Source organism: Solanum dulcamara, chromosome 11 (assembly GCF_947179165.1).
Source record: "Solanum dulcamara chromosome 11, daSolDulc1.2, whole genome shotgun sequence".
Classification (NCBI taxonomy): Eukaryota; Viridiplantae; Streptophyta; class Magnoliopsida; order Solanales; family Solanaceae; genus Solanum; species Solanum dulcamara.
In genome coordinates, this window is record NC_077247.1 from 13,886,734 (window position 1) to 13,903,820 (window position 17,087).

The following is a 17,087-nucleotide window of genomic DNA, read 5'->3' on the forward strand; positions in this document are numbered from 1 at the left end:
TTAAAGAGTACATTTATGACTTGTAATATAGTCTTAATTCTTAAATACATGTGTTGTGACATTTTTTATCCAAAGTAACCATAAGAGTACTTTGGGTCAAAGTTTAACACGAGGGTAATTTTTGGACCAAACAATTAGCCAATGATACTGTTGTACTCAATTCCATATAGTTTAAAGGCATTTTGACCCATTTTCGTACTATTTAATATCTAGTATGGAAACTGGAGATGATAAAAAAAAATTCAAACTACTCCATATGTCAATGTCAAAAAGTACTTTTCCCTAGCACTGGGGGATTTGTAATAATTTCTGCTATTTTAAGGCTTGCACTATTGAAATATGTCTACCTCGAAACAGAAATATGCAACACAAGCATTTTGTATCAGAAGTGTTGTGGGCACAAAATTGAAGCAATTCTAGACAATTTCACAAGCTTCATGGGGGCTATACGTTCTGACTTCTAACTTTTCTTTTCCCGCTGTTGGGGATAACTTGGGTAGGAATAGAGTTCTCTGTCATATTTTGTATTACTCTCCACAATGTCCCAACCTACAACTTCTCTACACTCAAGTGTACATGAATAAGAAACAGTAGCCAAATCATCACTCAGAATCTTCTGAATCTGAACCGTTCACCATCCTCTCAAGTGAATCCATGTTCCCAGCTTCTGGGATAGTATGTAACCGAAGCTTTTCAGCATCCTCACTGAGAAATATTACGCAAGGAAAAGCGAAGACTGATTAGCTAAATTCTACTGTCTCACACAATGATTGGCTAAAATCTTGGAAGAGGTCACTTACTCAGCCACTCCAAATATTTCTTTAACAGTTAAGGAGCTATCCCTTGAGCAGAATTCTGGAAGCTGTTTCACACAGAGAGCAAGACGATCAATTGAGGTAAACTCAGAAGCACATCACAGTGAAATTCTAAAAATTCTACTGTACGAGTGGGTTCATCTAAAGTGGTAGAACCAAATTCTACATCTTTAACCAAGATGGGGTAGAGTAGGAATAACAATCTATCAAAACCCAGGAAAATGCAGAGCACTACAAAAGTTGGATGCAACGACTCAATATTCTAGACATTACCAAGAAAGTTAGTTCAGCTGAAACACATCCTAGTTTGACCCCTGACAGATACTAATAAACTTGCTAAGAAAAGTGAGATTTTTAGTAATTCTAGGGGAAAATTTGGGAAATGTACATATTTTGAATTTAGGAAAATACAATAAAGTAAAAGTGGTGTATTATAGAATAGAGATGCATCTTAGGTTACTTTGAGTGATATAGAAAGCTTTTCTTGTGAAAGGGAAAAAATGAAAACCGTTTTGTGGTCAACCAAAAGGGAATGAGGACTATTTTGGACAGAGGGAGTACTTTTATATCTGGGTCAGCAACGATCTGCCATGAATTGGACCTGACCATGGATGCAGATAAGTTTAATTATATCTTTGTCCCAGACCGGTGGCAGTTCACAGGTCTCCCACTTAAATATAAACATAGAAATCTTAAGCTTTAAATGACACAACTGAGCAAGCAAGTTGAGATGCAAATGCTATTGTATCCATAGTCACTAGTTTGTCTACATCTCATTATGAAGTTAGATCATTCAGTAAAGACAAAAGCAAGCTTGGGAAGGAACGAATTTAAGGGGGATAATTTTCAGAGTCAATATAGTGAGGGAAAATATACAATGACGGATTCAAAAGGAGGGTATTATATATGAGAGGTGAGGAGAAGATATTCTCTTCTTCTTTTTTGAAACTGGGAACTTGAGGAGAAGATACTCTTCAAAGTCAAAATAGTAAAGAAAAAAAGAATTACTAAGCACTGTTATTCAAGAACTAAGGGATCTAGATATCAAATAAGCAATCATAACCAGAGGAAAAGGAACATCTGAAATCATTCTGATGCAGAATATGTTAAAAAGTAGGATGAGGTCCTCATTTGATAGGACCCCTTACCTCAGAGAGATAATAAATCTTCCCAAAAAGAGTTTGCACAGCAAGTTTTCTCTTCAAACCCTTCTCAGAATAGCCTGATATATCCATAACAACTGGACCTGAAAGTTGAGTCTTGTTTACAACAGTGTTGAAGAGATACAAAATTTAGCAGATTATGTACACTATAATGTTTATATGAGAGGGAAAAACTCTATGAAGAAAACAATTCAAGACCATGATACAAAGTCCTTTTGGCTAAATGGTGAAATAACTAACAAATGATGGTTGAGTTGCTTGTTCAACAGATTTTAAACCAAGCCTAAATGAACATCCACATTGCAATGAAATCTTTTTTTGACCTTAGGTCCTTGAAATAGTAGATGAAGTCTAGGGCCTTGGTCTAGTAGTAAGAGTGCAACATGTGATGTGTGGGTTAGGGTGCACTTCATGGGTACATATCCTTCCGCAGACCGAGAAAATAACAGATCGTTGTTGTTGATGTCCATGTACTTTTGACCAATAGAAAGAACACTAGATCATTGGAAGTGTAGGTTCTCCATCAAGAAGTCCAACCATAAGCCACGAGGTAGCTCCATTCACTATATAAAAACATGAGTTTCTTCTAAGTCAATGAGGCAGAATATTTTTGCTACTTCTCCCCATTGGGGTGTGTGCATGTGTGTGTGAGAATGTAACCAGGCATTCTCTTTTGACAAGTGTAGATCAGACCTTATCTTCTAAACCAGAAGAACATACAACAGATCAATCAAGGAGAGATAGAATGAAGGGCTCGCAAGAAATCCAGTAAAACCAATACCTTTGTCTTGAACAACTCGACGTGAAATTTCATTCAGTATTCCAGCTACTTCAGTATCAGTCAGCATTGATGCTTTCCTCAACTGAATTAAATATGCTATTAAATCTGGGCTAAATGGCTTCTCATTCAAGGAGTACCGAATGTATTTTCGGAAAATCTCCTCCATATCAAAACCTGTCTGCAAATGTTATATTGTTTAATTCAAGACTCTATAATGATCAATAACAGGCAGATGAAAATTCAGATTAGATATATTAAAAGAAAAAGAAAAGAATTGGGCATTAGAAAAGGATAACAAGCAGCAGTTTATCTTCATCACCACTAAAGGCAGATGCTTAATTCAAATATCTAATACCCCTGCCCACCAGTAAAGACAAATCCCTATTCAAAAATTTAATACCACAAGCAAAGACAAAGTACCTTGAGAAGATGCAAAGTTTAGGCAGAAGTAGCAGTCACTTTAAAAGGGAAGTATATTACTGAAGATATTGAAGCAAAGTTACAGAGGCATTGCACCCAGAAAGATTTTATCACAACTGCTAGTGGTAGGAAAAGGTAAAAGGGAATGATTCTACTATATCATCCTGTTCATAACTTCCCAGACAGAAATTTCCAGAATCACTAAGCTTCAAGTCACAGAAATTTATAACCTTGTCAAATCAAATACCTAAATAAATTTAGTGGCTTACGCTGTGTAGCTTTTTTTGAATTGTAAATATGGCTCCAGCACAGCCTTTTTGCTGATACTAACATACTGTTACCTTTCTCAGGAAAAAAAAAAGAGAGTAAAAGATAACTAGAAACTTAAAGTAATCCAAATGATTAGCTCCTAGCAGAAGAAGATTGTCAAAAGTGCAAACTAATTGGTCAGATTCTACAAAAGCTCTCCTAATTACTTCATGGTACGACATATCTACATGAAATTATAAGATAAAACAAGTTATTTTAGCAAAGGGAGGAAAGAAGAAGGGGAAACATACAACCACAACAACTCCGCTTCAGTCCCAAATAAGTTAAGGTTGACCATATGAATCCTCATTTCGTCATTTAAGCTCATATCATCATATAAATAAATAAATAAAGGCGGAAAAGTATGTTAAAATATACATATATATAATAAATAAAATAAAAGTGAGAAATACATTAAATATATATATAAACTAGTAATTTTGCCTGCACTTCGCACGGGTATGATAAAAATAAAATATAACTAAATAAAAAATGCCATATAAAATTTTTAAAAAAAATTCTACTGACCAAACACTTCTTTATGATTTTACTATGAATCATTATAGGAGTAATAATTATAACAAGGGTAGTAAAAATAATTTTTACATATCATATATATTTCAACCATGCTCTCCCTCAACTCTCAAGTAAAAGATAAAAATTGAAATATTAAAAAATCTTTAGGAATCAAATAAAATACTGATTTGAGAATTTACACGCACAATATACAAAAGGAAAAAAAGAAGAAAAAGATTATAAAGAATAACAAATTCAACTTCCTTTAGAGTTGAAACACACAAAAAATAATTATAAGATATTTTTTTTATATAAAGAGGCACCAACTTTCACTTAGACATCTCAACTAGACTTTGTTCATTTTAAATACCTCATGTCATGCCCCGCTATGTCATTTTGACACTTTTTGCTGATGAGGTAAAGTGAGTGTGATACACTCATTAATGGCGCGTGTGAGGCTTATTTAGCCTATTTTAATTTTTTTCTTTCTTCTTACTTGTGCACAATAATTTTAATATTTTAAAATTAAAAAAAATCACTTTCTTCTTCCTTGTGCTCCGTTGCCAACACTTCCTCCACCTTACCACCACGTCGCCGCTATAAAACACCCTTCTTTTTATTTTTTTCTCCGGACACTTCACCTCCTTAACCATCGTGTTCATCTTATTTTTTTTCCAGATTTGTCATTATCGTTGTCATCACATCCAATTCTTCTCTTCTTTTGAACAACCACCACCCCTCTACCATTAACGCCATTGCTTGGTCGTTTTTTTAATTCAGATCTAGAATCGATTAAAATTTCTTTCTTTCTTTTCTGAATCTTTGTCATAGTGTTGATTTATAGAAGTAAACAACGTTACAAATTTGCAATTCAACTTACTTTATGAGACTTGTGGTGTCAGAGCAAAAGGAACTCGAACGGAACACCAAATTAAATGAAGAAATGGGAGAAAGGTGTGATGAAGAAGACGATGAAATCAAGTGGGTTGTAGTGAGAAATTTAATTTGATGGAGAAGATGACGGGGGAGGGGCATGAGGGGTGGGAGGGGAAATCTTTTTTTAATTGGTCAAAATCATTTAATTTATTTGACACTTAATTTTCTCTTTAAAATGAAATGGCATGACCTAATTGGACCTTTAATCCACGTGGACACTTTTGGTCAACACGCGCACAGGGTCAACAGAAGATTGTGAAAAAGTGTCAAAATGACACAGCGGGACGTGATATAGGGTGTCTAAAATGAATAGAGCCCAGTTGCTATGTCTAAGTGAAAGTTGGTGCCAACTTTAGGGGGGGCATCGATGGGTTCCGCCAATAATTTATTTATCAATAATCGCCATGTCAAGTCTTCTGATGCTTGTGTTGCGAATTTTTTAACCTAAGAAACAAATAAAGAAGAATGAAGCGATAGTTTGGGATTAGTTGTGAAGATTTAAGACATAGATATGTTTCACATTTTTAACTATAAACTTTCATTTTTTCACATAATTTTATTTTTTTGTCAAATAAAAAAAATCTAAAATTTATGAGTTTTTGTTGTATTAATGTTTTCTTCATAATTATGTTATGATACCAAAATAAATTTTACTTTTTTTGGTAAAGAAAGATCAAATAAATTAAGTCGAGAAATTTAACTAGCAGTAATTACCAGTGTTTTACGAAGCGAGAAGCGGAAAAAAGAGACGAGGGCTCGCTTCACAGAAGCGAGAAGGGTGAAGCGAAGAGCACGCTTTTTTCAGAAAAAAATGCTATTTAGTATAAAAATAAAAAATATTAAATATGTATAGATAAATAATCAAGAACTCAATACAGGTAACATATTAAGCAAATCTTTCAATTCTTAGATTAAAAAGTAAATAGATAGCAATAATCCTCACAATTCGTAACAGTAACTCAATCACAGAAGTAAGAACAACAAAAAAACAAAGGAAAAAAGAAATAGAGACAGAACAGAGCAGCTGGCAGCAAAACAATAAAAACAGAGCATACACAACATTACAAACAGAGCATACTGAGAACATCAAATCAGGAAAAAAAAGAACAAAATAACACTACTTAAGTGGGCTTTGCCCTAGCTACCGCTATCCTTGGGGAACCAAACGAGCTACCGAAGGAAAGGGATGCAGTCTCTCCCTTGGAAAGTAGCATTACAAACAGAAAATTGAAAGAAAAAAAGACCTAGTTACCTTCAGCAACAGTCGCACAGAAGATAAACAGAAAAAGAAGAAGAGAAGAAGAGAAAAAGAGAAGAAGAGTAGAAGAAAAGAAGAGAAGAGAGGAAAGAAGAAGAGAAGAACTAACCTTCAGTAGCAGTCACAGCAGTAGTCGATAGGAGTGAAAGTAATTGGTATAATTAACTGTAAGTATTTTTACAGAAATTAAAAAACACACCCTGGTAGCGCTTTATTTCAATTAAGCGAGCTTTTTCTCACTTTTATAAAAAGCGTGCTTCTCGCTTCTACCCAGAAGAGCACACTTTTTCAATATCACCTCGCTTCAAGGCATTAGAGCGTCGACTTGTCGCCTCGCTTCACTTCTTGCTTTAAGCGAGCGCTTTTTAACAACACTGGTAATTACCTCTAATTTTTTCCAAGACAAGTTTTAGATCATGCCACATCGTCAAAAGAAGATCTAAAGGTACCAATTTATTGCTTCTAAATATTAGAGAAACATCGCAAATTTTTCTTTCTATTTTCATACAACCAAAATTACAGAGCTCAGCAGAAGTCATTTGTTAAGCTCAATCATTAGGAGTGTGGTGGCTAAGACTCACATAGATTTCTTACTCCTTAGGAAGGATGATAAAGGTCTGTGCAAAGACTGTAAGGTCATTCCGATCGATAACCTTATGACCCGACATAAGCTCTTGGTGATGGATTTAGGGATCAAGATGACGAGGAAGAAGAGGGTCGGGGATGACCAATCTAGGATCAGATGGGGGAGTTTGACCACGGCTAGCGCCTTGAAAATAGAAGAGAAATTGAAAGATATGGGGGCCTGTGATAGTAGTGGGGATGCGAACACTATGTGGGATAGGACGGTTAGCTGTATTAGGACTGTAGCAAGGGAAGTGTTGGGAGTCTCGACAGGTAGCCGTGGCCAGCATCGAGGGGACTGATGGTCAAATGGAGAAGTGCAAGAGAAGTTGGAAGCAAAGAAGATCGCATATGCGAAGCTGATAGAAAGCAAGGATGAGGTGGAGAAGTGGACAAATAGGGAACTTTATAAGATGGCGAGTAAGGAGGCGAAGTCGGCGGTTTCGACAGCAAAAACGACAGCTTTTGAACTCCTTTATGCTGAACTAGAAGAGAAAGGCGGGGATAGGAAATTGTCAAGCTAGCCAGGGTGCGAGAGTGAAGGGCACGCGACGAGGATCAAGTGAAGTGCATTAAGGACAAGCATGGAAAAGTTTTGGTAGAGGAGACCCTCATTAAACAGAGATGGCAGTCGTATTTCCATAAACTCTTGAACGAAGAAGGGGACAGAGAGATTGTGTTGGGAGATTTGGAACATACAGGGAGGCTTCACGATTTTGGGTGTTGCGGGAGTATTTCGATCGAAGAGGTTAAGGGTGTTGTGCATAGGATGCACTAGGGAAGAGCGGCCGGACCTGACGAGATTCCTGGGGAATTTTGGAAGAGCGCGAGCTCGGTAGGTTTGGAGTGGCTGACTAGGTTATTTAATGTCATCTTTAAGACAGCAACGATGCCCAAATAATGGAGGTCGAGCGTAATGATCCCTATATACAAAAACAAGGGGGATATCCAGAGCTGCAGCAACTATAGAGGTATCAAGCTTCTAAGCCATATGATGAAAATGTGGGAAAGAGTGGTGGAGATGAGGGTTAGCAGAGGCGTGTCGTGTCTATTTCAGAGAACTAGTTCGAATTTATGCCGGGATGCTCAACTATAGAAGCCATCCATCTTATGAGGAGACTGGTGGAGCAGTATAGGAAGAGAAAGAGGGACTTGCATATGGTATTCATCGATCTAGAAAAGGCTTAAGATAAAGTTCCACGAGAGATACTATGGAGATGTTTGGAGGCTAAAGGTGTACCTATGGCGTATATTAGGGTGATTAAGGATATGTATGAGGGTGCCAAAATCAGGGTAAGGACAGTAGGAGGGGACTCAGAGTACTTCCCAGTTGTGATGGGGTTGCATCAAGGATCAGCCCTTAGTCCGTTTTTATTTGCCTTGGTGATGGATGAATTGACGCGACAAATTCAAGGTGAGGTGCCATGGTGTATGCTTTTTGTAGACAACATAGTCTTGATCGATGAGACTCATAGCGAAATTAATGCTAAGCTGAAGGATTGGAGACATACCTTGGAGTCTAAAGGGTTTGAGCTGAGTAGGACTAAGACAGAGTACTTAGAGTGCAAGTTCAGTGAGACACCTCGGGAGGCTGGCGCGGAAGTTAGGCTTAGTGACCAGGCCATCCAAAAGAAAAGTAGTTTCAAGTACCTTGGGTCTATCATGCAAGGCAGCGGGGAGATTGAGGACGATGTCACACATCGTATTGGGGCAGGGTGGATGAAATGGAGGCTTGCTTCCGGTGTGCTCTGTGACAAGAAAGTACCACCACAACTTAAGGGCAAGTTCTACAAAGTGGTGGTTAGACCGGCTATGTTATATGGGGCGGAGTGTTGGCTAGTTAAGGTCTCTCACGTTCAAAAGATGAAAGTTGCCGAGATGAGAATGTTGAGATGGATGTGTGGGCATACCAGGAGCGACAGGATTAGAAATGAGGCTATCCGGGATAAGGTAGGAGTGGCCTCGGTGGAAGACAAGATGCGGGAAATGCGACTGAGATGGTTTGAGCATGTGAAAAGAAGAGACGCAGATGCCTCAGTGAGGAGGTGTGAGAGGTTGGCCATGGATGGTTTCAGAAGAGGTAGGGGTAGGCCGAAGAAATATTGGGGAGAGGTGATTAGACAGGACATGGCACAGTTACAGCTTACCGAGCACATGACCTTAGATAGGAGGGTGTGGAGGACCCACATTAGGATAGAAGGCTAGTAAATAGTCCCGTTATTCTTCCCTATTAGTAGGCGCAGTAGCGCACTATAATTTCTTTTGTGGAGGACACAGATTAGGATAAAATGTTAAGTGACTTATTCTTACACCATAGTAGTTGTAGTTCTGATCAATGTTTATTGCCATTTGATTTCTGCATTGTATTGTTGTTTATAAGTGCAGAGCCATTGTACTTTGATTATATTATTTATTTATAGTAGTAAATGTCTCTTTCTTTCCGTACTATTCTATCATGACTTTCTCACTTTTGCTATTTCTTGTTTTCATCTTGTTTTCGATATGCTTGTCCCTATCTGACCTTTTATCTTGTTTTTCTCTCTTGAGCCAAGGGTCTTTCGAAAACAGCCGCCCAACCTTTCAAGGTAGGGGTTAGGTTTGCATATACTCTACCCTCCCCAGACCCCACATGGTGGGACTATACTGGGTTTGCTGTTGTTGTTGTTGATAATATCCAAAACACCAATGTGATACCAAGTGCTAAACCATCTCCAACCTTGCTTCAAATTTTGCTTCACATGCCAAATTTGAAGCAAGCACTCCAACCAATTTTTTTTCACCAAATTTGATGCAACACTATTCATCAACTTCAAATAACTTTTTTAATATTTTATTATTATTTTTATTGAATAAAATTTTTAATTTTAAAATATCTAAAACTGTAAGACCATTAAGCTTTTGGTGACACCCTCGCTAGTTTAGTCAATTAACAAAGCATCATCAACAAATAGCATACACCGGGGATCTCATCTTGTATTATGTCGGTTAGCTCTTCCATAACTAGGGTATACAAGTAGGGACTCAATGCCGATTCTTAGTTTATACCAACTGTTCTGGGAAACTCATGCTAGTGATGGTTCTGTCATACATGTCATTTATGACATTTATATACTTAATATAGATAATTTCTTCTCCATCACACAACAAAGGATACCATACACTTTCTCTAGATCAATAACCACTATTTCATCTTTTTTAGCAAGAGATTTCCATCAATCTTGCTAGTAAGAATATAGCCTCCATTGTAGATTTAACAGGCATTAATCCAAATTGGTTCTCTTTCACTCTTGTTGTGTTCCTAAGTCTACGCTCTAGCGCACTTCCTAGATCTTCATCGTACGGCTCATGAATTTAATGCCACGACAATTCACACAACTTTGAATATCTCCTTTGTTATTACAAATCAGAACCAAGATACTCTTCCTCCACTCATTGGACATCCTAGCACTTCTTAGTATAGCATTGAATAGCTTGGTGAATTATTCCACTCCTACACCTCTAAGGAACTTCCAAACTAGTGTTATCAACAACAAAAAGTGCAAAAAACTCCAAGGCCTGTTGGGACTTTAAGCACAAAGCACAAATGAAGTGTGGGCTTTAAAAAAAAGGCGCAAAGGAAGAAACATACAAATATATATATGTTTAGTCCAAGCATGAATGAAAACTATATGAACAAAAGAAATTGAAATTATTTTACAATAAAGTGAAATATCAATTGTTTAGTGTCATCTCTTCAAAAGAAGTTCATTGGCAAGGAAAAGTATGTCTTAGAACCTTGATGACGACATTGAAGTGCGCATTAAGCGAGGTGAAGCACTCGACACGTTTTGAGCCTTACTTCAGGGCTTAAGCACGCCTTTGATAACACTTTTCCAAACCTCCATAGTAATACTATCTAGGCCACTAGCTTTTCTAATTTACATATTTTCATGGCATTCATTACATCTGACTACCTAATTCTATGAGTATAGCTACAATTTCTATCATTCACAGACGTGTGTATATCGAAAATGTTATTGTCCAGGTTCATGTTCAACAATTGATCAAAGTAGTCTCTTCATGACCATGTAGAGAGAATTACAAGTAATAATCAGCACACTAAGTGCCTATTTGGATTGGCTTTTGACTTATAAGCAAAAAGTCACAAGTTAGAATTTCTAACTTATGGCTTTTGACTTATTTTTATCATTTTAGGTTAAAATCAAGTGCTTAAGCACTTTTTTAATTTACCAACAAAACACTCCAGAAATTCTTAAAAAAACATTTTGTCTTAAAAGCACTAAAAATAAGCAATCCAAACAGGTAGGATTGCCTACTAAGAGTTCTGAAATAAATGGAGTTTGGGGACAGGTGATTGAAGTGGATCAGTTTTTGTATTAAAATGGTTAGGTTCTCCATTTGTTGGTTTTTTACCCCTCTAAAAGGGGACTCAGACAAGGGGACCCTCCATCCCCTTTCCTATTTATTTTGGCTATGGAAAGGTTCAGTAGTATGATGAGAATAGTAATTCACAACAATTAGCTAAAGGGTTTCAGAATAGGGTAGGGTGGTCAGGAGATGTGTCATCTTCTATATGCAGATGACACCATTATTTTTTGTGAAGCCACAGTGGAACAACTTACCTATGTCAGAGCCATGTTGGTGGTATTTGAAGTTGTTTCTGTCTAAAGGTGAACGGGAGGAAAAGTAGTATCTTCCCCATCAAAAAGGTAAGAAATGTTCAGACTTTGGCTAGTGTGTTGGGGTGTGAAGTGGGCATTTTGCCCACTGTGTATGTGGGTATGCCACTAGGCAGGAAATACAGAGAAGTAGAGATATGGGACAGCATTATCGAAAGGTGTGAAAAGTAAGCACAATATTTGTCTTTAGGGGGAAGAGTCACACTAATAAACTCAATGTTGGACACTCTACCTACATAATGATGTCTTTGTTTCCTATTCCTGCCAGTGTAGTGAAGAAGCTAGATAGACTAAGAAGAATTTTTTTGTGGAAAGGCAACAAAGAGGGGGACATATAATCCGATTGAATGGGAAGTCACCCAATTAAGAAAAGCATAAAGAGGACTAGGAATAAAATATCTAGAAATTCAAAATAGATGCCTTTAGATTAAATGGCTTTGGAGATTCTATGATGAAGAAACTTTCCTCTGGAAGGAAGTAATTGTTCACAAGTTTGGACAGAACGGTCCTTGGTGCTGAAATGAAGCTAATTGCACTTATGGGATGGGTGTATGGAGCGCTATCAGAGGTCTATGGTCAAAGCTCCAGGTTTACTCTAAAATCAAAGCCCGCAACGGTAACAGTGTTAGGTTTTGGAAGAATAACTGGATATGGGAAGAACCACTACAGGATAAAATTTCCTGATCCCATGTTACTATCTAGCAACCCTGAAAAGGGTTGGAATCTTAACTTCAGAAGGCATTTAAATTACTAGGAGGTAGAAAGAGTAGTTGACTTGTTAAAAGAAGTGGATACTTTTGGTGGGACAACAATGGAGCCTGGCAAACTTAGATGGAGACACATTTCATAAGGAAGTTTCACAATAAATAAGCTATACAAGAGGGAGAATAGCATTATGCAGGAGGAAGAGCTGAAGATATGGAGAAACGTTTGGAAGAGCATAGCCCCTATAAAAGTGAAATGCTTCACATGGTTAGTAATGAAAAAAGGCATGACGTACTCGTGAAGTATTACAAAAGAAGGGAGAATTGTGGTGACTAAATGTTTTTTGTGCAATGAGACTGGGGAGACAAACAATCACTTGTTCCTGCACTATAAATTCACAGCTCAATTGTGGAACTTATTTTTTAGTCTCATAAAGACATTGTGGACAATGCCTGAACATACAACTGATCTAATGAGCTGTTGGATGAAAAGAGGGGGAAGTAAAAGTTAGAGAAAATGGTGGAGGATAATACCCTCTTGCATATGGTGGTTAGTCTGGAGGGAGAGAAATGGAAGGTGTTTTGAAGACAAAATCAGACCAGTCCATGATGTGAAATGGAATTGTTTGGTGATTTTACTTTTTTGGTGTAAACAAAACTGCATAGAGGAAATAGAGGAGTTAGTAGAATTTCTAGGAGCTTTGTAAAGCTAGAGTCTACTTTTTTTGTAACATGTTTTGGATGGTGGCCAGCATTCCCAATGCTAAAGCATACAACAGTACTAATTTCTCAAAAATAAAAAAATAAGTTAATCCAAACAGGCACTAACTACAACATAAGTTTATGACCTAGAGCCCGTTTGGATTGGCTTTAAGTTGGTCAAAACTAACTTAAAGCCCCTTTTCAGCTTTTGGACGTGTTTGCCTAATGCTAACTTTAAGCTAGAAAATTCTTAAATTCAGTCAAAAATGAAAAGTTAGGATTCCTAACTTTTTTTTAAGTGCTTAAAGTCATTTTCTTTGACCATGAAAATTACTTTTATATCCCTTATATTTTAACTAAATTTTCAAACTACCCTTTTTATTCTTTTAACCCTAAAATTCACATAATTTTCCTCATTTAAGCACTTTTATCCAAACACTCAACTGCTTATTTATAAAAATAACTTTTAGCACTTTAAAGTTCTAAAAGCACTTCATACATAAAAGTTACTTTTTTTAAGCCCATTTAAACGGGCTCCTAGAATCATTTATTGACTTATTTATTTTGATTAGTACTTATGACCTACAAGCATCTAATTGACAATGATACAGTACATTAATTAAAATGTAAACCAAGATAATGTTCTAAACCAGTCCAGGCAGGATCTCTGTGTCACAGTAGATAAGACATAACTGTGAATCCAGAACATACAAGGAAGTAACGAAATTTTAAAAGCCTACTGCTAAAACCAAGGAAAAATAAATGTTGTGCCGTGGAGAAGGACTTGATGACATGTCAAATTAACCTAAAGATAGCAATATGGACAAGACATCATACCTTTTGTGCCAGTCCCTTTAAAGTTGAAGGCTCGACATAATCTTTTCCTTTCTCAAATAACTCATCGATTGACTTGCATAGCTCAGCATTTTTGTTTACCTAAAACATTGTACTTGTCAGGTTTTTCATCAAGAAACGCATAATACTGCACCTTCTACAAAATGACCATATTCTATATTAAGAGAAGTTGATCATATTCACACATTATATTCTTAAGCCATGATATTATGGCGAACACAGAATATCTCCATAGCAGGTAAACTGCTAATAAGAAACGTCAGATTTGCAGTACTTTATTCAAGAAGTTTAATATACTTTGAGAAAATACAAAGATTAGATGAGCATCAGCGAGGCTAGCATTTCATTTCTGTCATCAACACTGAAAAAGGACATTTGGACCAGTTTAGTCAGGAAGATATGGAGAAAAATAACTGGATGGATATCAACCTCTTCCTTTCTTTTCAGGAAATGTTTGTATATAATTGTATTCCTTACAATAGCTTCCAGTCCTTTCTATTATAATAATAATAATCAACATTTTGCTTCCAAGGAGATTCATCAAGGGTTTGACCATAAATGTCCATTTTTAATTGATAGACAAGGGTACTAATTTTCCAAAAACTAACTTGCTAAAAGTTAAGAGAATGGAGAAGACAGTGAGAGGCAACTTAAGATTTGAAGGACAAATGGTGGAAACACACGTCTATGTATCTTAGCAAATATTAAATGTCTCCAAGAGGTTCTAAGGAAAACAGTGATAATTGGATGAGTAAACAAGGAGAGTGGTGATGTGGAAAGACGGACCAATTTTCTACGCTTCTCTCGGGGTGAATTGAATTTGCGGACGGTTTTGACAAAGGCAATGACAAAAGTGATGCCAAAGTAAGTCAAGGGCACCGCAAGAATCCATGGTAACGAGCTATGGCCGACCCTGGGGCCAGGAATTGCCTGAGTCACAGAACCGGTAAACTCAACCAGGTCCAATGCTTTCTCTTGTATCCATGGCAGCTCCTCTTCAACCTCCTCTTCCAACACTTGTTTCTCTTCTTTCTTTTTGTCACTACTGACATTCGCTCCACTGTCACTCTTTGTTGCTCTAGTCGAAAAGCGCAATGGTGAGAAGGTGACTGTGGCAGTAGTAGTGTTTCTTCTGTACCTTGTACCACTGGGAAAACCCAAAGGTTTATTGTTGGGAGGAGATAGGGTTAGGACGCATTGGGATGTGGAGGCTACATGGGGATGAGAGAAACTGTGAGCTGTACAAGCAGACGCAGCCATGGGAGACACCGTTAGTCTGAACAGTGATTATTGTTACGTTGAGGACAGTGGCGCCACCCTGACCCAGCCGGCAGGAATGAGAAAGAATAGTATAGATTTGGGGATTTCTCGAAGTTACATGGAGTGGGCTAATCTTATAAGCACGGTGATGGTCTTGAATGTATTCTCCCCTTCAGAAAAACAATAAGGGGAAAATTTTCTATATATATGATACTAGTAAATAAATCCGCGCGGTAATAGTATATTTCTTTTTACAATTTAATCAAAATATGTATATATAGTGACCATCTCGACAATAACACCAAATTCTGTTTTTGGTGTAAAATTTGGAGTTCTGGGGCTTTAATTCAACACTGTTTTTTATAATATTTTAGTGTGTCAATGGTGTCACACTAAATTTGGTGTGACCCTATTCATTCATACTAAATTATTTTTTTAATATTTTATTATTATTTTCATGATACAAAACTTTTAATTTAACATTTTATAAATTGTATGTTTTTAATTTAGTTCCTAGTATACTTAAATATTTTTTATGTAATATATTTATAATATTAATTTTATATCTTAAAGTTGGAATACATAATTTCCGTAGATATGATTTTTTTATTAAATAAAAGTTTATTTTACCATAAATTATAATTGGATAAAAATATAATTACAGTTTTCACAAAAATAAAAAATGCAACTTTTAATAAATGAATGAAAATAGAAGAAAGAATTTCTTTATGAAGTAGGCTGAAAATCATTTTCATTCCCAACTTTGCTTTTAAAATCAAACTCCCTCTCCCCCTCAACTTTGAACAATAATCAAATTCCCTCTTTTATTTTAATTAAATTTTTAAAATGCCTATTATACCCTTTCATTATCAATTTTTTTACTTCTTTAGAAATCATGACATTTTCATTTTTTTATTTAATGTAGCAATTTTTTCATAAAAGCGTAAACATTATTTTTTGGACAAAAAAGTAAAAAATACTAATTAAGTATATAAGCTAATGATGTTCTATAATGAAATAAATTAGTATAATGAGAAAATTAATGTTACTACTAATAGTCAAAACTCTAATATTTATTTATGCAAGTAAAAATAGCAGAGAATAATAACTATACAAACATATTTCAATGTAGGAAATACAAATAATTAATTTAATTAAGGACAAACTTTTAAAGATTCTATTATTTGATTTTAAATTATTTTAGATTATAATTTATGTAATACTCCATCAATGTCAATCAAAACTTATTTAGTTATATAGAAGAGAATACCCACCACCATTTATATTACTTGACTCTCATTCTAAAAATAGTTGTTTTAATTTACTTGTCCACTTTATGAAATTTAAGAAATTTTTAATATTTTTTTTATTTCTAACCTTAGTATTAAATAACTACCTAAAGAAGTAATAGTCAAATTTAAGGTTTCAAAATACTATTAATAATGTTAGTTTAGTCAAATACACCTCTAATTAATTTTTTAAGAGGTATGATATATATCAAAAAAAGTCAAGTAATATAAAATGCATGGAGTAAAATAGTGGAGAAAAGAAAAAATATGTGTATACATACATATATATATATATATATATATATATATATATATATATATACACACACACTTAATACATATTATATTGAAATAACGGTCATAAGTGTTGGCACTTAATTTTGGTTTACCGTGCTCAAAATTAACTACTTCAATTTTTTAAATACAAGACCCAATTATTCAAACATATCCCCTTTTTTTCTTTGCGGACCCCCTTTCTTTCCCCATTTTCAAACTCTCTCTCTCTCCTCTTTTATTCCTCCTCAAAAAGAGAGATCACAAGTCAATGTTCAAAGGTGGTGCGCCAAATAGGAGAAAAATCAAGGATTAGAATAAAGTATTAATTTTTTTTCCAAATTGAGTTTTCTTTATTGTCTATTATACACCATTTTGTGTAAACGACACAATATATGTATATATAGAGAGAGATATAGCAGCTAGGAGGGGGGACTTTTCTTCTCTACCTCTTTTTCTCCCTCACAAACACACAAGCCCCCAGATCTCTTCCTCCTCCATAT

General features: G+C 35.8%; 1 protein-coding gene across 1 annotated transcript; it reads right to left on the bottom strand.

Annotated features, from left to right (window-relative positions):
- Positions 1 to 228: 228 nt before the first annotated feature.
- On the bottom strand, positions 229 to 15,210 carry LOC129873071 (uncharacterized). Its single transcript, XM_055948074.1, has 6 exons — positions 14,549 to 15,210; positions 13,745 to 13,843; positions 2,760 to 2,937; positions 1,964 to 2,061; positions 801 to 862; positions 229 to 705 (listed from the first exon to the last, which is right to left on the bottom strand). The coding sequence occupies exons 1-6, from the start codon at positions 15,020 to 15,022 to the stop codon at positions 603 to 605; spliced, it is 1,014 nt and encodes a 337-aa protein (XP_055804049.1). The 5' UTR covers positions 15,023 to 15,210; the 3' UTR covers positions 229 to 602.
- Between the last annotated feature and the right edge of the window lie 1,877 nt (positions 15,211 to 17,087).